The sequence below is a fragment of the Podarcis pityusensis genome (genome assembly GCF_964106645.2).
Source record: "Podarcis pityusensis genome assembly, chromosome: 8".
In the NCBI taxonomy this organism is placed as follows: Eukaryota; Metazoa; Chordata; class Lepidosauria; order Squamata; family Lacertidae; genus Podarcis; species Podarcis pityusensis.
In genome coordinates this window covers 88,150,267-88,172,324 of record NC_138033.1, presented here as the reverse complement: position 1 = coordinate 88,172,324, position 22,058 = coordinate 88,150,267, and the positions used below count along the sequence as shown (strand labels likewise).

General features: G+C 48.9%; 1 protein-coding gene and 1 long non-coding RNA gene across 4 annotated transcripts in view; one reads left to right on the top strand and one right to left on the bottom strand.

The window, feature by feature from the left end:
- Positions 1-22,058, bottom strand: part of LOC308483882 (E3 ubiquitin-protein ligase MARCHF5-like) — a 112,254-nt gene that overhangs the window by 2,558 nt on the left and 87,638 nt on the right. For 2 of the 3 annotated variants that reach the window (XM_081018183.1, XM_081018181.1), the window contains exons 2-5: positions 13,994-14,072; positions 7,616-7,818; positions 1,375-1,505; positions 511-694 (exon numbers count right to left, since the gene is read on the bottom strand). In XM_081018183.1, coding sequence (XP_080874309.1) covers positions 511-694; positions 1,375-1,505; positions 7,616-7,818; positions 13,994-14,019 — 544 coding nt within the window. In that variant the 5' untranslated portion in view covers positions 14,020-14,072. Of the gene's footprint in view, positions 1-510; positions 695-1,374; positions 1,506-7,615; positions 7,819-11,019; positions 11,178-13,993; positions 14,073-22,058 lie in introns of those variants that run through there. The other variant, XM_081018182.1, reaches the window with a different exon arrangement.
- LOC308483889 lies at positions 17,994-21,569 on the top strand. Its single transcript, XR_013989825.1, has 4 exons — positions 17,994-18,153; positions 18,491-18,574; positions 19,536-19,639; positions 21,295-21,569. It is a non-coding gene; the product is annotated as an uncharacterized lncRNA (long non-coding RNA).

Genomic DNA, 22,058 nt, shown 5'->3' with positions numbered 1-22,058 from the left:
CATAACTCCAGATGCCATTCAACTCCCACTGGCAAAGCTATGTATACAGGTAGGCTCTTGGCTTACAAAAAGGACAAGGAATGGGGGATCTGCTTTTTTGTCCTGCTGCCCCAGATGCAGAGCTGTGCTCTGCCCAGTAACTAGTCTGGAAGCAGGATGGCTGTGAGAAATCCATATTCTTGTGAATTCCATGAATAGTTCAGCTTTGTCCAACCTGGTGCCCTCCCACTGCTTCTGACTACAATTCCCACCAGCTGGCTGAGGCCAATGGGAATTGTAGTCAAAAACAGTGGGAGGGCAGCGGCACCAAGTTGGACAAAGCTGTCCTAGGGTGCTGCCAATTGCCACTGTTTTGTAGGAGGGATTCATCCGCATACCATAAATTGTGGTTGGCCCACCTTTCCTTCCAAATGCAGAGTCCAGGGGAAGCCTGCCTCATGCTGGTCTCCCGGCCCATCAACTTCAGGCCAATGCCCAGGCCAGGAGGAGTGAGCGGAGGGTGGCACTCACCTGGCACCAAGGCCTGCAGGGCTTGGAGCTTGCTGGAGTATTTCCGCCACACCCGCAGCACGTAGTCTTCCCAGCGGATCATCTTGCCCAGGACCAGCATGACAGGGATGGTGGGGAGCCCCATGAGCAAGAAAAGGGGGTCTGCCCGCTCCATCACATCCAGGCCCTTTTTATGACCAACAACCTGCCAAAGGAGAAGAGACTGATCAGCAATGCAGTGGGGCAGGCCAGGTGGCTTCTGCCTTCATCAGCGAGGAGAATAAAACTCCATTCACATAACCCAAATGGTCAGATTCTTACTGGATAGCTTCAGATTCCTACCACAGCACCGTCTGAAGTACTATGATACCACATTAAACAGTCATTGCTTCCCCCAAAGAATTCTGGAAGTTTTAGTTTGTTAAGGGTGCTGAGAGTTGTTAGGGCGCGTGCGCGCGCGCGCGCGCACGCACACACACACACACACACACACACTTTCTCTCACAGAGCTCCAAAGTGGACAGAGTTACATGTGAAGAGGAACTGACTGTTTAACCATGCTAGGAATGGTAGCTCTGGGAACAGGGGTCTCCCAACAACTCTTAACAACTGACAGTTCCCAGAATTCTTTGCAGGAAACCATGATTGTTTAAGGTGGTATCATAGTGTGAATGCACCCCCCTTTTTATCCCACTGATTAATCAATCATAACCTTTGTCAATTCTGATTAAACCGTGCAGCCTCATTAAGCTTTCTTGCATATGATTTTATTTCACAAATTTTCTCCACTGCTCGATTATAATAAAATTTCCAAGTGACTTTCAAAGCTACTGACTGAGCTGAAGGCCATCTGATTCATTCTTTCCCTGCACCCCTTTGCTTTACCTGCATGACAGTGACAGCCCCATACGTCACAGCCGACCAGTAGAGTGTCCCCACGACAATGCCAGCTGCAGCAAAGGGGCTCACTTTGGATAAAATTCGGTCCACTTGTTGCAAGAAATACACCAAGGGTCCTACAAAGGAAGGACAGCAGAAACTCAGTGTTGCAGGCACTCAGCTTGGGCTCTCAACAGCCACCAGGATCATGGCCTAGGCATTCAGGCCCCTTCAGAGGTGTTGCCTCCCTCAGCCACTGAGATTCCATTGAAAGAGGGGTGTGGGTGTGAAATCCCAAGTCATCTCACAAGTGAGAAGGAAAAGGGAACAGGAAGGGGTCTATCCGCTTCCTTGGTATTCTGGCCTCTTCTGCTCCTGGCTTCTCAAAGTTCCTGCCAATGAGCCCAAATGAACTGAGTAACCAACAAATGGTAAGTGATTGTTTCTTATTAATTAAAACTAGCTCATAACATATTAGACTACTTTAGGTTTCTGCTATACATTTTAAGCACTACGATACTACTTAAAACGGTCATAGGTAAAGATAAAGGTAAAGGGACCCCTGACCATTAGGTCCAGTTGTGACCGACTCTGGGGTTGCGGCGCTCATCTCGCTTTATTGGCCAAGGGAGCCGGCATACAGCTTCCGGATCATGTGGCCAGCATGACTTAGCCGCTCCTGGCGAACCAGAGCAGCGCACGGAAATGCCGTTTACCTTCTCGTGGAGCGGTACCTATTTATCTACTTGCACTTTGACGTGCTTTCGAACTGCTAGGTTGGCAGGAGCAGGGACCAAGCAACGGGAGCTCACCCCGTCGCGGGGATTCGAACCGCTGACCTTCTGATCGGCAAGTCCTAGGCTCTGTGGTTTAACCCACAGCACCACCCGCGTCCCTTAAACAGTCATAGCTTCCCTCAAATAATTTTGGGAGCTGAGAGTTGTCCTAATCAATCCCTCTTCATTAGGAACTCTGGGAATTGTAGCTCTGTGAGGGGAATAAGAAACACCTAACAACTCTTGGTACCCTGAACTACAGCTCCCAGAATTCTCTGGGGAAAGCCATGACGGTTTAAAGTGGTATCATAGTGCTTTAAATGTATGCTATGGATGAGGCCTCAGTGGAGTAGACATCATCATAGAATGCCTGTCTGTGACAGGGGGTGTGCTCCCAATTGTTCCTTTGCAGCCATGGCTTTGCTTTCGGCACTGCTTGAATTTGGCACATCGTGTTGCTTTTGGAAAGGGCTGGATACGCCCATTAGTGATGGGGAGCTCTTGAGCGCATCAGATCCCTTCAGAAAACACTGCAACAGGGAAAGGTGCTAAATTCAAACAGGCCTGAATCTGGCACTTCTTGCAGATGTGCCTTTTGTCAGTTTACATTTCTTAGTACAGAAAGTATTGTGTGTATGATGTGTAGAGATCTTTCCTAAATAATTCAAGAGGGTTCTGGAAGTTTCTCTGTGTGAAAGAAACAAGCAGGAGGTTCATGATGTTTGGGCTATTCCTTCAGGGAAGCTGAGTACAACTGGCCTAAACTGGTTCTGTTATCTTTTCTGTCAAGGTCATGCTGACTATAATAAGAGACCAGAAGGAGTCTGGGCTTCACTTTCTCTTTCTATCTCTTTTCCTTCTGCTGTGATGTTCTGTACATAGTGTGCTTAGTGTTAAGGTTTAGTCTTATTATAAGTTATTGTAAGTTTACGTTAAGTCTGCTGCAACTGGATTTCTTATGGACAGTGCCAATCCTGAATGTATTGGATTTGTGACCATTATGCTCACTTGCCTTCAGTAGCAGCAAAGCTCTGCTGGATGAAATGAAATTGCCTCTGGTCTATTCTTTTGGAATCCTGCAACATGTTAAAGTTTTTACTCTGCTAACCATATCTTAAAGATTCTGCTCTGGATCACTACTGAGTACAATACACGACACCATTACCTGTCCTGCAGCTGATGCCACACAATGTGGGTGTGATTTGTGCAAACCAACCAACTGGGTCCATTGGGGAAGTCTGGCAGGGGTCTCATTTGGCCGACCCATTGGCTGTTCCCCACTGCCGCTGGTCTATGGGACCAAGCGAGCTGTTGGGATGCAACTCAGCTTGCATTAATGCTGACCACATTTGCATGGGGAGAAAGTAGACCTCCAAGCTTCTTAAACTTTCTCACTGTCCTCTGCACCTGTGCTGGCCTTCCTTCTGAGGTTAGACTGATTCTTAGGGTTGCTGACCTAACTTCAAGCTTCCTCTCCCGCTTCCTCCTGGAGCAGAAAAGGAGAGGGGACAACCTCCTACGGTCTCTCTGCTGCAGAGATCAAGGGGCAAGGACGGCTCCTTTGGATTCACAACTAGTTAGAATAGGAGCTCTTTCCTATCCAGTACGTTTCCCCTATAATTCTATACGCTTTCTCATTTTCCACATTTAGAAGTCTCACTCTGATTGCTTTACCAGCCAAGGGTGCTCATACGACAAGTATTCAGTAGTGGCCGGCTTCCAAGCTGTGTGCTAACTCTCCAAAGCAGCCCAACCTTATTAAACTATGACTCTGCTCCTGCATCTTGATCTCGTTTTGGCTTTTAATGACACTGACCATGTTATCCTCCTGGACCGGCTCCAGGGAATTTTGTGCTGCAGTGGTTTTGGTCCCGCCTCCTGGACTGAGTCCAGAGAGTGGCGTTAGGGGAATGCTTCTCAGTCCCCTGGTGGCTACGACACAGGGCACCATCTCATCTCCAGTGCTATTTAATATCTATAGGAAGGTGCTGGGAGTGGTCATCAGGAGTTTTGGGATAAGACACCATGAGTATGCTGAGGATGCTCAGCTCAATTTCTCCATAGCATCTGAACTGGGAGAGGCCAAGCAGTCCCTGGCCTGGACACAAGGGTGAGATGGAGGAGGAAAAACATGCTGAGCTTGAATCCTGCCAAGACAAAGGTACTGTGGTTGGTTGGTTGGTTGGCTGGCACCCATGTCTGAGAATTGGGGCAGTTCCCTATCCTGGAGGGGCTGCACTTCCTCTGAAGGAGCAGGTTCACAGTCTGGGGGTGCTTCTGGGTCCAACTTTGTCCCTGGAACCCAAAGTAGCCTCAGGGGCTAGTAGCACCTTTTACCAGCTGCAACAGGTATGAGAGCTTTGACTGTTCCTGGATCAGGAAGGCTCGGTCAGTCATTCATGCAGTGGTTAATTTAAGGTTGGATTGCCACCATGCGCTCTGCGTGGGGCTTTTGTTACAGGTGCCGTAGGACGCCTGTTCTGCATTTGTAAGAAACTGATCAGTTAGTGTGGCAGCACCCATACTCTGGAACTCCCTAATAAAATTACTGAAATTGTTATTCTTATTATTTGGAGGGCACCAGGTTGGCAAAGGCCCACCAACATTGTCTGTAAGTTTCCCTTGGGCAGGTGGCTGGCTGTGGTGGGAGATCAGAGTGCTGAAGCACATGGACTTTGGATCTGATCCAGCCAAGCAGCCCTTAGCTCAGGGATGGGGAACCTGGAGCCCTCCAGTCATTGGACCCCACCTCCAACAGCTCCAGCCCACATGGGGAGCCGGGGGTGCCCTCCTGCTTCATTAACTTTCAGCATTATTCTCTCTCTCATGCTTAAGGCTGGTCTCCAACAAATTTTGCAAATTCCTCCCCAAAAGTAACACAACATTGTTTTTTATTTTCCAGGCAATGATACTACTTAGAAGATAAGTGGCTCGTTTTTGTGTAATGGTGGCTTGTATTCTAGTACAATTTTAGAAAAGGTGTGTGTGTGCATTTGCGCAGGGAAGGGGAAGCCAAAGCAGAACCACACAGAGATGCTGGGATCAGGGAGACCAGGGCTCAGGAGCTGCAACCCTTAACCAGTCCTGCCGCCCTCTCTCAGCCTAACCTACCTCACAGGGTTGTTCTGAGGATAAAGTGGAGAGCTCCTTGGAGGAAAGGTGGAATATAAATGTAATGATCAAGAACATGATTTGAAGGAACCACTTCTGCTATGGGTAGGAGAGGGATCTCTAAATATTTTGCATACCCCCATCCGTAAAGAAGACTGTGTGTGCCTAAGTGAATGGCAAGGAAGTTGCCACTGACCACCACTGCACTGCTCCCTTTTTGACAGCTGCCATCGGCTGCCAGAGGAAGGGTGAGCAAAAAACCAGTCTGCCAGAGTTTTACTCATGCTCCCAGCTTGGACTTGGAAACAGGTGAGACTTCTTTCTCCCAGGACCTCCAAGACCACCCCTACCCAGGGAGTCTGCAGAAGGGGCCTGGATGCTCACCAACCAAAGACCTTCCTTTATTAGCTCAAGACAGAGCTGTTCCACCAGGCCTTTGGTCAGGGCGCAGCCTGACTCCCTCCTCTGGCAATCTGCACAGAATTTTGCTTAATGGTTGCCATCAATTTGATTTAATTAATTTTTATAATGAAATGTTTTTAGAATGTTGGTTTATTTGAATGTTGTTAGCCGCCCTGAGCCTAGCTTCGGCTGGGGAGGGCGGGATATAAATAAAATTTATTATTATTATTATTAAGAATAATAATAATAAATTTTTATTTATACCCTGCTCTCCCCAGCCAAGACCGGGCTCAGGGCGGCTAATAACCAATAATAAAAACATGTTGATTAAAATACAATTTAAAAAGATTAAAATAGAACATTAAACATTAGGATGCAGCCTCTTCACAGGAGGAGAAAGGAAATAGAAAGAAGGGGAGGGAATCAAACTGTTTCTAAGCCAAAGGCCAGGTGGAACAACTCTGTCTTACAGGCCCTGCGGAAAGAAATCAGATCCTGCAGGGCCCTGGTCTCACAGAGCGTTCCACCAGGCCGGAGCCAGTGTTGAAAAGGCCCTGGCTCTGGTTGAGGCTAATCTAACTTCCTTAGGGCCTGGGACCTCTAGGGTGTTGCTATATATGGACCTTAAGGTCCTCCGTGGGGTATACCAGGAGAGGCGGTCCCGAAGGTACGAGGGTCCTAGGCCGTGAAGGGCTTTAAAGGTCAAAACCAGCACCTTAAATCTGACCCTGTACTCCACCGGGAGCCAATGCAGCTGGAAAAGCACTGGGTGAATATGCTCCCATGGCAGAGACCCCGTGAGGAGCCTCGCTGCAGCATTCTGCACCCGCTGGAGTTTCTGGGACAGCTTCAAGGGCAGCCCCGCGTAGAGCAAATTACAGTAGTCAAGCCTGGAGGTGACTGTCGCATGGATCACTGTGGTCAGGTCAGGTCAGGAAAGGTAAGGGACCAACTGCTTGATGCGGCGAAGGTGGAAAAATGTCAGCTGTTGCTGTAACCTGCGCCTATTACCCCCAAGATCCCAGGAACACAGGAAGTAGCAAGGCCAAGCTGATGGCCAAACTAAATGCCAGAATGTATGTATTTGGCAGTACAACAAGGCCTCCCATCACTGGGCTCAATAACTGGATGTGCACCTTTGGATCAGGACCCTGCTGACACTCCAGGAAGGCTGTAGGAACAGCTACACAACTGCTATGTTGCTGCCTGGCTGTTTTGTTGTTGGCATCCATCTCTCTCAAAAGAAAATGAAATGTGCTTCCAGAGGCAAAGTCAACCATTGTAGCATCACAGCACCTGCTGTGGCTGAAGACGACAAGACCCCCTCTTGGCCTTGCTGATGTGGTCCAAAGGAAAGCAGAGCAATCCATTTGGCCTCAAGGATTTGAGACCCATTGGCTCCCCTCACCTGGTTTAGCCAGCCAGTGGAAGCCATTCCTGGGGTGTGGCTGCTGTTGCCTGCTAGGAGCCACAGGTGAGAGCTGATCGCAGGGTGGGGACCAAGGGTGGGCAAACTACCGTATTTTTTGCTCTATAAGACTCACTTTTTCCCTTCTAAAAAGTAAGGGGAAATGTGTGTGCGTCTAATGGAGCAAATGCAGGCTGCGCAGCTATCACAAAAGCCAGAACAGCAAGAGGGATTGCTACTTTCACTGCGCAGCGATCCCTCTTGCTGTTCTGGCTTCTGAGATTCAGAATTTTTTTTTTCTTGTTTTCCTCCTCCAAAAACTAGGTGCGTCTTGTGGTCTGTTGCGTCTTATAGAGCGAAAAATACAGTACTTCAGAAAGAGTACTGTGTGTCCCCTAGCCCAGTGGAAATCCTTGGCTGGACAGCTCACCTGCTGCTTAAACACACCTTGCCTTGAACCTGGCTTTGCTGGGCAGCTCCACAACTTTGCTAGGGACTCAATCTAGCCACACCAGGGAATGGGGCTAGCCAGGCCACCCCTACAACTCACCTAGTTTGGGGAAGACAATGCGATACTCCGTTCCACACTGTGGGCAGCTCACACTGCCTGTGCTGTTGCCTTTCTGCTTCTCATCCAGCCACCGCTGGAGGCAGGCCTGGTGGATCCATTTGGTGGAGCCTTTGCAGCGGCAGGGGCAGACCCACTCAGCTGAGCGGTCATCGCTCTCTGTGCCAAAACAGACCCAGCAGTGCCTGGGGGGGGGGGGAGAGAGCATAGCTGTCACTTGTTCCACCAGTTTGAAGGTACATAAGAAGCTGGGCAAGGTAAGGTTTTAAACTCCCTAAATCATAAGACTGATATGTGATAGGATTGAGGTAGTATGGAAGGAGGATAAAATTATAAAGGAATTAAATAATTTTAAAAAGTTGAAATCTGTGTTACAAGTAAATGAGAGTTGGAAGATGAAGGTTGTCTTTGCAAGAGTACCATGAGAGCATGTAAGCAAGAGATTGTTATAACTGTTGTAGCCACAGAGATAAGAAAGTTGCAATGCCCCATGGTTAAACCAGTAGAAGCCAGTCTTGCCATATATTGACGTAACTGCCGCCATTGCTTGTGTGTAAATGGCTCTGAAAGGGTGTGGCAGGAGATGGCAAGTGTGGCAGGAAGATTCAAGAACAAAGAAAATTTAAACATTTCAGAATAGTATAGGATACTATTAGTGCAATGTAGTGCACACACACACACACACACACACACACACACACACACACAGTGGTACTTCGGGTTACATACGCTTCCAGTTACATCCACTTCAGGTTACAGACTCCACTAACCCAGAAATAATACCTTGGGTTAAGAACTTTGCTTCAGGATGAGAACAGAAATCGTGCGGCGGCAGCAGGAGGCCCCATTAGCTAAAGTGGTTCTTCAGGTTAAGAACAGTTTCAGGTTAAGAACGGACCTCCAGAACAAATTAAGTACATAACCAGAGGTACCACTGTAAATGAATATGGGTAGATATGAGAGAAGAGCATCAAACAACTCTCACCTATCATTCAGTTTCTGTACATACTTAAGGTACATTTGTAAGAGGCTTGCTTATAATTCTACTTTGGGAATGATTTGTGCTCTTCTGTAGCTGCACTATTTTATAATTTCTGGATCATACAGTATTATAAAGTCTTCTATGTTATAAATCAAGCACTGCCAGGAGTTGCTTTTTTGTTTGTTTTCCAATATATTTCTTATCAATAAAAGAATTGGTGCAGTGTGAGCATGTTTTTATTCTGAAAGTCTGGCCCAGAGAAAAGAGCTTGAGAACCACTGGAATACAGGGTAGGCCAGGCTGTGTTTTCCAGGCTCAAGACCAGGACAGAGAACCTTCCCCCGACTTTTATTTCCCTGGGAGAAGTGGGTGGGCCGGGCTGGGGCTGCCTCTCAGTAGTGGACAGGGCCAAAACTCACAAGCACCATCCATACCACAAGCATGGGCACAGACATGCCCTCTCCTTGCACAGCCCACAACCCACATTCTTCCTCCTGGGGTAGCTTGGGGACAGGGCTCAGCCACACACACCCAGTTTCCACTGCAGAGCTGTTTTCCAGGGCTCAGCTGAGCAGCTTGAGAGCAGGACACAGGATGGGGAGCTTTAACCACACTGCTCACCTGATTTGAAAGAAAGGTGAGCATCAAGAAGAAATGGCCGGGGCCTGGGAAGAGGCCAGGGGGTCAGATCAGGAGACGCATTGGGACCCATCCCTGCTCTAAAAGGAAAGCCATGGGAAGACAAAAGGGATTTCCCAGAGTCCAGCAGGTACTTGGGCTACAGGATGCTTTTCACATCGTTCAGGAATGTCTCCCTCTGACCACAGCCGGGACAGGAGCCTGTGGTCCCTGTTGGTTCCCCAGTGGTTTCCAAGACTATACCATCAGCCACGGTAATCCTTCTGCACTAGCGCTGAAAACAGGTCCTGAGACATGCCTGAGGCACAGGTGTAGTGCAGGTCGGCACAGCCAGCGTGTCCCAGTTACAGCACACAGAGTTTTAGTGTGTAAAGTGCTTTGATAAGGCTTCTAGTGGCCCTGTAGTGTAATACTGCAGATGAAAGCATGAGGCTTGGGAAAGAACAGGAGCAAATATAGGAGTACGCAAGATCTAAATGTGGGACTTCCTGATTTGTGGCTCCTTGTTCTCAGTCACCTTGACATGATAGCTCACAAGACTCGTTCCCCACAGCTTGGCCATCGACCCCACGATCCTATGCATTTCTGCTCCGACATACCTGGGATTTCCTCCAGCCCAGGTATGTTTATAGCAGGGATGGGGAAACGGTAGGCCTCAAGATGTTGCTGGACTACAACTCCCATCATCCATGGCAACATCTGTATAATAAAGGGTTACAGCTGAAGGGTTGCATGCAATGCTAGTTCATCTTGGACCCACTGAAATCGGTGGATTCACGGCCATTGGTTGCAATGTGTTTACTCGGAGCAGAACTCACAATGGAGACCAGCCTTATCAATCTGGATTTCTGCTGCTTTTCCTGAGTGAGACTGTGGGACTTCAGACATCTTTTATATAAGAGGTGCTCAACTGACAACATTTTCTGGGATGGGAAGCTTGCTTTAGACTCACCCTGATGTCTTCCCTCAGCACCAGGCAGCTGAAGGGCATTTCATTTCATTTTATTTCACCAATTTAGATTTAACATAGGATTGCTTTGATGTGGCTCTTACACCCTACTGTTTAATGACTCTAGTCTTTTATTTATTCTGTTTCTTTTCATTTATTTTATTTTATTGTAAGCCACATTTGGTATCTATCAGAGGGCAGCATTACCTTTTTATTAATATAAATACAGACAATCAAGCCGGTTTTTCTAAATGTGTGGAAAACCGGTTAGAGAGAGGCCTGGGTTCCTAAAAGAGCCTTCGCCAACCTGGCGCCCTCCAGATGTTTTGCACTACAACACTCCTGCGGTGGCAGTTGGGAGAGAAACTTGGGAAAGGCTGTCCTACGATTTGCTGTAGAGACGCTCATTCTGTCTTTCTGGACAAAAAAGCGCTTTAAAGAAAATGGTGAGTTTAAATTTCAGTTTCAGCCGCGGCAAGAAGAGCGAGCCCTTTCCGCCCGTGGGGCCGAAGCCCGCGGAAGGGGCCCTTGGAGCAGCCCCTCTCTCTCGGCCGAGCCGGCTTCCCGGGGCTGCGGCGAAGCGAAGATGGAGGGCGGCGGCGGCGGAGGAGGAGGAGAGAGCGAGGCCCCTTTCGGCTCTCGGGAAACGAGACCCCAAGCAGCCGCGGAGCCTCTTGGGGCTTCGGAAGCCCGGCGCCGCCGCCGCCGCCACCTTCGCGCCCGGAGGCGAGCAGGGCCAGAGAGGCTTGGCATCCACTAGAAGGGGCTGGGGCGGGGGGGGGGGAAGGGGCGGCCATTGGCACGAGCCCAGCCTACCTCTCCGAGGCTTCCCCGGGGGCCGCCGCGTCTGCCATCGCCCGCCGTCAGCCCGGAGATGCGGCCCTTGGCCCGCGCGGCGAGGCCTCGCCCGGCTTCCGCCTGCACCGCCAGCAGCTCGGCCGCGCCCGGCTCTTCTCCGCTGGCCAGGAGGAGCTTCACCTGCCGGAAGGCCGCCTCGCCCCAGGCCGGCGGAAGGCGGCGGCACTCGCTCCCCGGTGAGTGGTGGGGCGAGGATCGCGGCCCCCTGGGCTGGACTCCGGCCGGAAGGCAGGGAGTGCGCGGCTCCTCTGAGTTTCTCTAGGAAAGTCCCCGCTCGGCCTTGGGGCTCCAGGGGTTTACCTTGGCGAGGATGGACTAGCGCAAGCCTCCTCCTGGAAGGCTTACAACTGGGCCACGGGGCATAGTACTTTTTGTTTCGTGCATCCGTCTAGTCACCTCAAAATAGGCTTTCCAGGTCTCCTGGAAAAGGACAGTCCTCTTTTGAAGGGCTGCCAGAGGACAGTCCTCTAGGTAAAAGCATCCTTCATTTTTCCAGCACCTGAAGAGCAGACCTTGCAGCACTCAGCACTCCTGGCCACTCTTTCCCCTCTAGGGAGAGAGCTATTGTATTTAAGATTACTTTTTTCTAATTCTAATTAAAGGTAATTATGACCTTTAGGACCAGTCATAGTCGACTCTGGGGTTGCGGCACTCATCTCGCTTTATTGGCCGAGAGAGCCGGCGTACAGTTTCTGGGTCATGTGGCCAGCAGGACTAAGCCGCTTCTGGCGAACCAGAGCAGCGCACGGAAACAGCTGTTTACCTTCCCGCCGGAGCGGTGCCTGTTTATCTACTTGCACTTTGATGTGCTTTCGAACTGCTAGGTTGGCAGGAGCAGGGACTGAGCAACTTTTATGCAAAGCATGCTCTCCCTTTTGGATGTGTAAGTGGGGCACCCTACCTCAAAAGCCCCCTAGAGCAGGCATGGGGAACCTGTTGCCCTCCAGAGGTTACTGATGTTTTAATCTGTTGGACACCACCCAGAGTGGCTGGGGCAACCTAGTCAGATGGGTGGCATATAAATAATAATTTAGTATTAGTATTAGTAGTATTGGGCTGCAGCACTCATCTTCCCAGATCATTAGCCACTCTATCTTTGCCCCCAAAAGAGAGCCTTCCAGTAAGCCGGGGGCGGCGGCTTTTGGCCCTCCAGATGTTGCTGAACGACTCCTCTAATCAGCTCCAGCATAGCTAACAGCCAGGAAGAAGAGAAGAGTTTGGATTTGATATCCCGCTTTATCACTGCCCTAAGAAGTCTCAAAGCGGCTAACATTCTCCTTTCCCTTCCTCCCCCACAACAAACACTCTGTGAGATGAGTGGGGCTGAGAGACTTCAAAGACGTGTGACTAGTCCAAGGTCACCCAGCAGCTGCATGTGGAGGAGTGGAGATGTAAACCCGGTCCACCAGATTACAAGTCTACCGCTCTTAACCACACTGGAAGAATGGGAGTTGTCCTTCAGCAACATCTGGAGGGCCAAAGTTCACTAGCACCTGCAATAAACCTACCTGGGAATCAAATGAACATTGCAACTCTCATTCCAACCTTGCTTGCTTATTCCTTCTATTGACATTTTATTTGGTTGGAGTTTCTTCCTGGCCCCTCCTTTTTTGTGGATACACGTAAATTAAATGGCATTGTTGCACATTCAGAATAGAAAGATGAAAGGTCAGAAGGAATCACAAGCTATCTAAATGTAGAGTGCTGAGATCCAGTGCAGAGTATTGCTCTTGGGCTGGAGAGGCCTAGATTTAAATCCTTGCTCCCAAATTCACTGGTGATTTTGCATGGATCACCATCAATCTGCTGAACCTCCTACACAGAGTTGTTGTGAAGGTGGAATGTGGGGAAAGGACATTTAGGCTGCCCTGAACTGCTGGGAGGAGTGCCAGCCTGCAAATGTAGGGAACTCCCTTGCTCCACAGGGCCACCCACCACTGTGGGAAAGATCCCAGGAGAAGACACCCGTGGGCTAGCTCCTCTCCTCTCTCTACCATCAGCTGCCCAGAGGGAAAGATCCTGATGAGTTTTAGAGTGGATACTGTGAAATGTGGCTATAAAACACACACATTTTAATGTTATTTTTCCATTGCCTGGGAAATATTCATATCCTAAAAGAAGGGATATCAATGACTATACTAGATAAGTATGCTGAATAAAATGGATTCTGGAAGACATGATGGTGATTATTATTTATTATGTTTGTTCACAACTTTTTACAAGACATCTCATAGCAACTTACCGTGAAGGGAGTTTGCCAGGTTTGAAGTGGACTCTAGTCCCCAAAGGCTTATGCCAAAAGAAATTTATTAATAACTGGTCCATACAGAAACGCCGTTTGCCTTCCCACCGCAGTGGTACCTATTTATCTACTTGCGCCAGTGTGCTTTCGAGTGTGCAGGAGCTGGGACAGAGCAACGGGAGCTCACCCTGTCGCGAGGATTCGAACCGCCGACCTTCCGATCGGCAAGCCCAAGAGGCTCAGTGGTTTAGACCACAGCGCCACCCGCGTCCCAGGTGAAGCAGAGGCTGTCCCTGCACTCCTGCTGATCTTTGCAGTGCCAATGATCAAGATGGCACTGACTTGTGAGGCCTGGCACAATGACTGCACTTTATTTACTTGTGATCAGTGAAGAGGCCTCACCAACACTTTAGCGTCACAGGCTGCTAGCATTTTCATCCCCCTGCTACATTTTGCCAGGATCCAACTGCCCCCTCACCCTCCACCCCTCACCCAAAGCTTTACATCTCCTGTTTCCACCTCCAGTCTCTGGGAGAGGCAGAGAGAAGGCCCCAGGTTCAGTTCCTCCATAGCACCCCCAAATAAGGATCCCCTCCCCCAAAAAACCAGTCTGAAACCTTGGAGAGGCCACAGCCAGCCAGCGTAGGCCACATTGAGGTGACGGACCCCTGCTCTGTCGCGTTCACTCACCACGCCCTGCCAGAGGAGAAGCCCATTTGCTGAGTTGGTGCGCACTTCCAGCTCGATCGTCTCTGGTGAGTCCGGGAGGCTGCAACCAAGAGAAAAAAAAGAGACTAAGCGATGAGAGACTGTGCACATTTCTGCTGCGTTAGCCAGTTTCCCCACAGGAATCTGGTTGGTCACTGGGAGAAGAGAACGCTGGATGAGACGGCCCTTCGGTGGATTTCTGAAAAATAAGTCATGTCAGACTAACATGGATTTCTGAAAAATAAGTCATGTCAGACTAACCTGATCTCGTTTTTTGACAGAATTACAAGCCTGGTAGATGAAGGGAACACAGTGGATGTAGCCTACCTTGATTTCAGCAAGGCATTTGACAAGGTGACCCATGATATTCTTGTAAAGAAGCTGGTAAAATGCGGTCTTGACTATGCTACCACTCAGTGGATTTGTAACTGGCTGACGGACCGAACCCAAAGGGTGCTCATCAATGGTTCCTCTTCATCCTGGAGAAGAGTGACTAGTGGGGTGCCACAGGGTTCTGTCTTGGGCCCGGTCTTATTCAACATCTTTATCAACGACTTGGATGATGAACTCAAGGGCATCCTAGAATCATAGAATCATAGAGTTGGAAGAGACCACAAGGGCCATCGAGTCCAACCCCCTGCCAAGCAGGAAACACCGTCAGAGCACTCCTGACATATGGTTGTCAAGCCTCTGCTTAAAGACCTCCAAAGAAGGAGACTCCACCACACTCCTTGGCAGCAAATTCCACTGTCGAACAGCTCTTACTGTCAGGAAGTTCTTCCTAATGTTTAGGTGGAATCTTCTTTCTTGTAGTTTGGATCCATTGCTCCGTGTCCGCTTCTCTGGAGCAGCAGAAAACAACCTTTCTCCCTCCTCTATGTGACATCCTTTTACAGTGGTGCCTCGCAAGACGAAAAGAATCCGTTCCGCGAGTCTCTTCGTCTTGCGGGTTTTTTCGTCTTGCGAAGCAAGCCCATTAGCGGTTTAGCGGATTAGTGCTACAGTATTAGCGGCTTAGCGGGCTTAGTGGATCAGCTGATTAGCGGCTTAAGGATAAGCTGATAAGCGGCTTAAGGATAAGCTGATAAGCGGCTTAACGATCAGCTGATAAGCGGCTTAACGATAAGCTGATAAGCGGCTTAACGATCAGCTGATAAGCGGCTTAGCATCAGCTGTTAAGCGGCTTAGCATCAGCTGTTAAGCGGCTTAGCCATCAGCTGATAAGCGGTTTAGCGGCTTGGGAAAAAGGGGGGGAAAGGAAAAAAACCCCGCAGGAACTCGCAAGACATTTTCGTCTTGCGAAGCAAGCACATAGGAAATTCGTTTTGCGAAGCACCTCCAAAACGGAAAACCCTTTCGTCTAGCGGGTTTTCCGTCTTGCGAGGCATTCGTCTTGCGGGGCACCACTGTATATATTTGAACATGGCTATCATATCACCCCTTAACCTCCTCTTCTCCAGGCTAAACATGCCCAGCTCCCTTAGCCGTTCCTCATAAGGCATCGTTTCCAGGCCTTTGACCATTTTGGTTGCCCTCCTCTGGACACGTTCCAGTTTGTCAGTGTCCTTCTTGAACTGTGGTGCCCAGAACTGGACACAGTACTCCAGGTGAGGTCTGACCAGAGCAGAATACAGTGGCACTATTACTTCCCTTGATCTAGATGCTATACTCCTATTGATGCAGCCCAGAATTGCATTGGCTTTTTTAGCTGCCGCGTCATACCGTTGGCTCATGTCAAGTTTGTGGTCAACCAAGACTCCTAGATCCTTTTCACATGTACTGCTCCCAAGCCAGGTGTCACCCATCTTGTATTTGTGCCTCTCATTTTTTTTGCCCAAGTGCAATACTTTACATTTCTCCCTGTTAAAATTCATCTTGTTTCTTTTGGCCCAGTTCTCTAATCTGTCAAGGTCGTTTTGATCAAATTTGCAGATGACACCAAACTGGGAGGGGTGGCTAACACCCCAGAGGACAGGATCACACTTCAAAACGACCTTGACAGATTAGAGAACTGGGCCAAAACAAACAAGATGAATTTTAACAGGGAGAAATGTAAAGTATTGCACTTGGGCAAAAAAAATGAGAGGCACAAATACAAGATGGGTGACACCTGGCTTGAGAGCAGTACATGTGAAAAGGATCTAGGAGTCTTGGTTGACCACAAACTTGACATGAGCCAACGGTATGACGCGGCAGCTAAAAAAGCCAATGCAATTCTGGGCTGCATCAATAGGAGTATAGCATCTAGATCAAGGGAAGTAATAGTGCCACTGTATTCTGCTCTGGTCAGATCTCACCTGGAGTACTGTGTCCAGTTCTGGGCACCACAGTTCAAGAAGGACACTGACAAACTGGAACGTGTCCAGAGGAGGGCAACCAAAATGGTCAAAGGCCTGGAAACGATGCCTTATGAGGAACGGCTAAGGGAGCTGGGCATGTTTAGCCTGGAGAAGAGGAGGTTAAGGGGGTGATATGATAGCCATGTTCAAATATATAAAAGGATGTCACATAGAGGAGGGAGAAAGGTTGTTTTCTGCTGCTCCAGAGAAGCGGACACGGAGCAATGGATCCAAACTACAAGAAAGTAGATTCCACCTAAACATTAGGAAGAACTTCCTGACAGTAAGAGCTGTTCGACAGTGGAATTTGCTGGCAAGGAGTGTGGTGGAGTCTCCTTCTTTGGAGGTCTTTAAGCAGAGGCTTGACAACCATATGTCAGGAGTGCTCTGATGGTGTTTCCTGCTTGGCAGGGGGTTGGACTCGATGGCCCTTGTGGTCTCTTCCAACTCTATGATTCTATGATTCTATTCTATGATTCAATCCAGGAGGGCTCTCCTTAGGGACACCCGTTGTAATAGCAGAACCTCCTTGCCCAGGAGCAGTCTACCTCTGAATACCGGGTGATGGCGAACAGCAACTGTAGAGTTGCACTCGTGCCCTGCTTCCAACCCTCCCGCAAGCACAGGACGCTGGATTCGATGGGCCACTGGTCAGATCAAGCTGAAGGCACTTATTACGATATGATACGATAATCTTTGTTGTCACTGTCCCATACAGAACAACGAAATTGAAAAATCTACATAAGACATTCAAAACCCAACAAGCCTGCTATCCCAGCTATCCCAACCTGGTAAGCCTGGTATTTTATAAGACATCTGAAGGCAGCCCTGTTTAGGGAAGTTTTTAATGTTTGATGTTTTATTGTGTTTTTAATAATTTGTTGGGAGCCGCCCAGAGTGGCTGGGGAAACCCAGCCAGATGGGCAAGGTATAAATAAATTAGTAGTAGTAGTAGTAGTAGGCAAGAGACTGGCCCCCATGGGGGTGAGAGCATTCTGTCCCAGCAGGAGGTGGTCCAGATTCCTGCATTGCTGGGGGGGGGGTTGAATTAGATGATTCTTGGGGTCCCTTCCTACTTCACAGTTCTGTGATTATACTTAACAGTTCTGTGATTATAAGACCCCCTCAATATGCAGTGCAGAGACTTATCATCATCACCATCGAATTGTAGAGTTGTAAAGGATCCCAAAGGGTCATCCAGCCTGACCCCCTACAAGACAGGAATCACAGCTCAGGAATCCCCAAAAGATGGCCATCCAACATCAGTTTAAAAACCTCTGATGAAGGAGAGTCCGCCACCTACCAAGGGACTGTTCCACTGTTGAATGGCTCTTATTAAGCCTAACTAAAATCAATCATAAGCTAAAAACACCTGTCAACATTTTCACACGTCTGGATAAGCAATTGCCTTTTAAAAAAATGTTTTTAGCAGGCGCCAAATAGAGTACAGTGAAGGCACCCAACTGATGTCAGTAGGTAGGGGGTTGCAAAGTGTCGGTGCTGCCACACTCAAAGACGGGATTTCTTACAAAGTAAAATGTGGCACCTGAGAAGCAGTACCAGTTCCTTAGCAGTTCATGGCTTCTCTCCCTCTATGGCATGACCCCCACTATGGGGGTTCTCTCCCTCTATGGGATAGACCCCCAGACGAGTGCAACCCCACTGATGCCTAGGGGTGCCATCTCCTAAGGAAAGGAGAAGGTGAGAAACAACGCTCTGGTTTCTGTCACAGGAGGAAGGAGAGAGCGCCAAAGCGAAGGACTTCATCAGCCTCGGGCTGAAGGACGGGCACCTGGTGTTCAGGTGAGGGAAGGCCGCATAAGAGCTCACGCTATAGGTCGCTCTGCATTGAGGCTCCGGGGTGGCCAGTGTGGTGTAGTGGTTAAGAGCGGTAGTCTCGTAATCTGGGGAACTGGGTTCGCGTCTCCGCTCCTCCACCTGCAGCTGCTGGGTGACCTTGGACTAGTCACACTTCTCTGAAGTCTCTCAGCCCCACTCACCTCACAGAGTGTTTGTTGTGGGGGAGGAAGGGAAAGGAGAATGTTAGGCGCTTTGAGACTCCTTCGGGTAGTGATAAAGAGGGATATCAAATCCAAACTCTTCTTCTTTTTCTCTGACACTGACCGTGTGTTTCCTGCAGTTACCAGCTAGGAAGCGGAGAAGTGAACATCCTGTCCGAAGACCCAGTTGATGATGGAGAATGGCACAGAGTGACAGCCATCTGGTGAGACGAGTGTGGAGAGATGTGGCTTGGGACACCCCTAGTTTGACAAGCCCAAGCGTTGTCAAGGCTTTCCTGAACAAGGTGGGTTGAGGAACAATTTGTTTGCTTCTGGGGCTGGGGATGCTGTCCCGCCCTTGAAGCTGGCCCAGAAACTCCAGTGGGTACAGAATGCCGCGGCGAGGCTCCTTACGGGGTCCTTGCCGCAGGATCACATTCATCCAGTGCTTTACCAGCTGCACTGGCTCCTGGTGGAGTACAGGGTCAGGTTTAAGGTGCTGGTTTTGACCTTTAAATCCCTACACGGCCTAGGACCCACATACCTACAGGACCGCCTCTCCTGGTATGTCCCACGGAGGACCTTACCGTCTTCAAATAAAAACATCTTGAAGGTCCCAGGCCACAGAGAGGTTAGGCTGGCCTCAACCAGAGCCAGGGCTTTCTCGGCTGCGGCTCCAATCTGGTGGAACGCTCTGCCACAAGAGACTAGGGCCTTGCGGGACTTAACATCTTTCCGCAGGGCCTGCAAGACAGAGCTGTTCCAGCTGGCCTTTGGTTTGGACTCAGTCTGACCCTTATGTTTCCCTCCCCTTATGGTTTTGATCCATGGGCTATTTTTAAAATGAGGCTGCATTTTAAATTGCATTTTAACCTGTATTTTAAATTGTTCCCCCCGCATTACGTTTTTATTGTAATTTTACTGGTGTTAGCCGCCCTGAGCCCAGCTCATGCCAGGGAGGGTGGGGTATAAATAAATTATTATTATTATTATTATTATTATTATTATTATTATTTTGATCCATGTGAGGATTCCCCTGTGGAATATCCTTGGACCACATTTCCAATTCTGTTCTCACGGGCAGATGACAGGCACTTCCTTATCCATGCTCATCCTCTCCAATCGAACCAACCTCACTCAAAAACACCTTAGTCCTTCTGACACACTTTCCCGTTCCTCCCCCAGGGAAGGGAAAAGAGGCTTCCTTCAAGCTAACGGCGAGGAGATGGTAGCTGGGGAATCTCCTGGCAAGAACGTCATGGTGAATACCAAAGGTCGAATTTATATAGGTAAGTGCCTTCGTCTCAACAAAGCCGGACCACTTTCAGGGCACTTTGGGTGTATGGGCTCATGAGGGATTCACACTTCCCCTTTTCGTTTAGTTTTTGGCAGCCCTCATCAACTGAGTAGGTTTTCTTCTTCTTCTTCTGTTATGTTTCACTCGGGGGTACAGCCATGAGGTGGGAACAGGCCAGAGAATCATAGAATTGTAGAGTTGGAAGGGACCACAAGGAACATCTAGTCCAGCGGCTCTCAACCAGTGGGTCCCCAGATTTTGTTGGACTACAACTCCCATGATCCCTGAGCTCTGGCCTTGTTAGCTAGGGGTGATGGGAGTTGTAGTTCAACAACATCTGGGGACCCACAGGTTGAGAAAGGCTGATCCCAGAACCCGGGTCAGGGCGCCAGCAGTGCGAAAGCACCTTCCCATTTCGCCTAAGGCAACAGAACAGGATGTGTCCTCCATGCAGGAGGGCATTGCTTTTCATGTTTCCTTTCAATGCTGATTGCCACACTGGTTGCTGCCTGACTTCTAGAGCCTTTCCATGCAAATGGTGTAAAATTCACAGGTGCCGCACGACAACTTTGTGGCATCAGCCCTCCTGAATTTGGGAAGGCTGTTCAAAGGACCCTCATCCTCAAAGCTTTACACTTCAGTCTGGACTGTGTCAATGTCTTGTCACTTTCAGAGCACCCTCAGGGCCACCCCTCCCTACAAGATGTTCCTGGGTGGACATTATCGATTTGCTAAGCAATGCTTCTTCAGGAACGCCTCCTACAAATGGTTTATTGAATATTTACAGATAAATCATAAACAGATAAGAACATTGGCGGGATTATTGTAATAACCTGCAGTTTCATAAGAGTATATATTTAAAGAAGATAAATAAATTAAAGTTACTGTCAAATGTAATACACAATACCCAAATATAGGCCGCTCCATTAAAATTCTGCAGGCAGTCACACCTGTTCCATTTTACCATATGTCTGTTTCAGCAGCATTATCGTAAAAGCCAATTTTTGTAAGGTCACGAATTTAAGCCACACTTTAACTTTTCATGGTCGGAATTTGGGGGAAAAAGTGAGGCTTATATTCAAGCCAATATAGTAATTTGGATATGCAGAAGATATTAAAAATAAATTTAAGGAACTGCAGAAACGGGGTAGGAAGTCAAGTTTTGAAATGTTAAAATGATTGCAAAATTAGTGAAATATCTAAATCTGAAAAGTATATGTATATATATAGAGAGAGAGAGAGAGAGAGAGAGAGAACGCCTACAAAAAAACCCCAGGAGAAACACAACAAAAGGATTTTAATGCATTTCCCTAATCGTGTTTCTACATTTTCCTTTAAGAAAACATAGAAAGCAGCTTGCATGAATTTCATTTTAAAAACGTGGTCCACGTGGCAGTGAGAACAGCAAGTGACTTGTGGGCCCGAGATGTGAACGAATAGCAATAGGAGAACCTTGAAAAGTCTACACGCCTCTCTGAAGGATGCTGTGCAATTGAATCCCACGCCCCAAATGAGGCAGCACCAGGGATGGTCCCTGCCAGCCTCCCGAATCCTCCCAGTGACTTGAGGAGGAGAAAGAGGACAACAGCCTCTCCCCTTCAGGGAACACACTTGCTGACAGACGGCTCTTCCTTTCCCCCTGCGCAGGCGGAGCACCTGACATCCAAACCCTGACCGCGGGAAAGTACATCTCAGGGATCACGGGCGGCATCAAGAATGTGGTCTGATCAGTGACCGGCCGGCCAGCAGCCTCAGCCGCCCTTTGACCTGGACCGTCACTCTGAGGCCGTTCTCAACATCCAGGAGTGCTCCTCATAGGCCGGGCTTGCCTCTTAATCACACTCTTCGCTGTTTTATTTTTTTGTCATCAGACCAATTGAGAGACATCTATTGTTATTATTATTGTTATTATTGTTATTATTTTATTATTATTATGAATTTTTTTTAAAAAAGAGACACACACACGCACACTCACAAATGGTGCTTTGCTGTTACCAAAAGAAAATGGGGGTGGGGTGGGGAGACGTGGGAGGGAGTTGGTTTGTGAGGGGTTTTTTTTGTGGAAGTGACAGACCGATGGGGGCCACGCAGGGCCTGTCGTCGTCCCACCACCTTCCCCAGCACTCACATGGAAGGACAGAGAGAGAGAGAGAGAGGGCACAGTGGACACTTAAAGGACTGGAGAGCGGCATTCGTGAGAGGCGCTTGGACAGTGCCGTGCCCGAGGTCCATATGAACCTACCCGGACCCTAGATCATCTTCTGAGGCCCTTCTTTGTGTGCCTCCTCCTCGAGAGGTCCAGAGGGTGGCAACATGAGAACGGGGCCTTCTCTGCAGTGGCTCCCTGTCTGTGGAATGCTCTCCCCAGGGAAGTTCGCCTGGTGCCTTCATTACACACTTTTAGGTGCCAG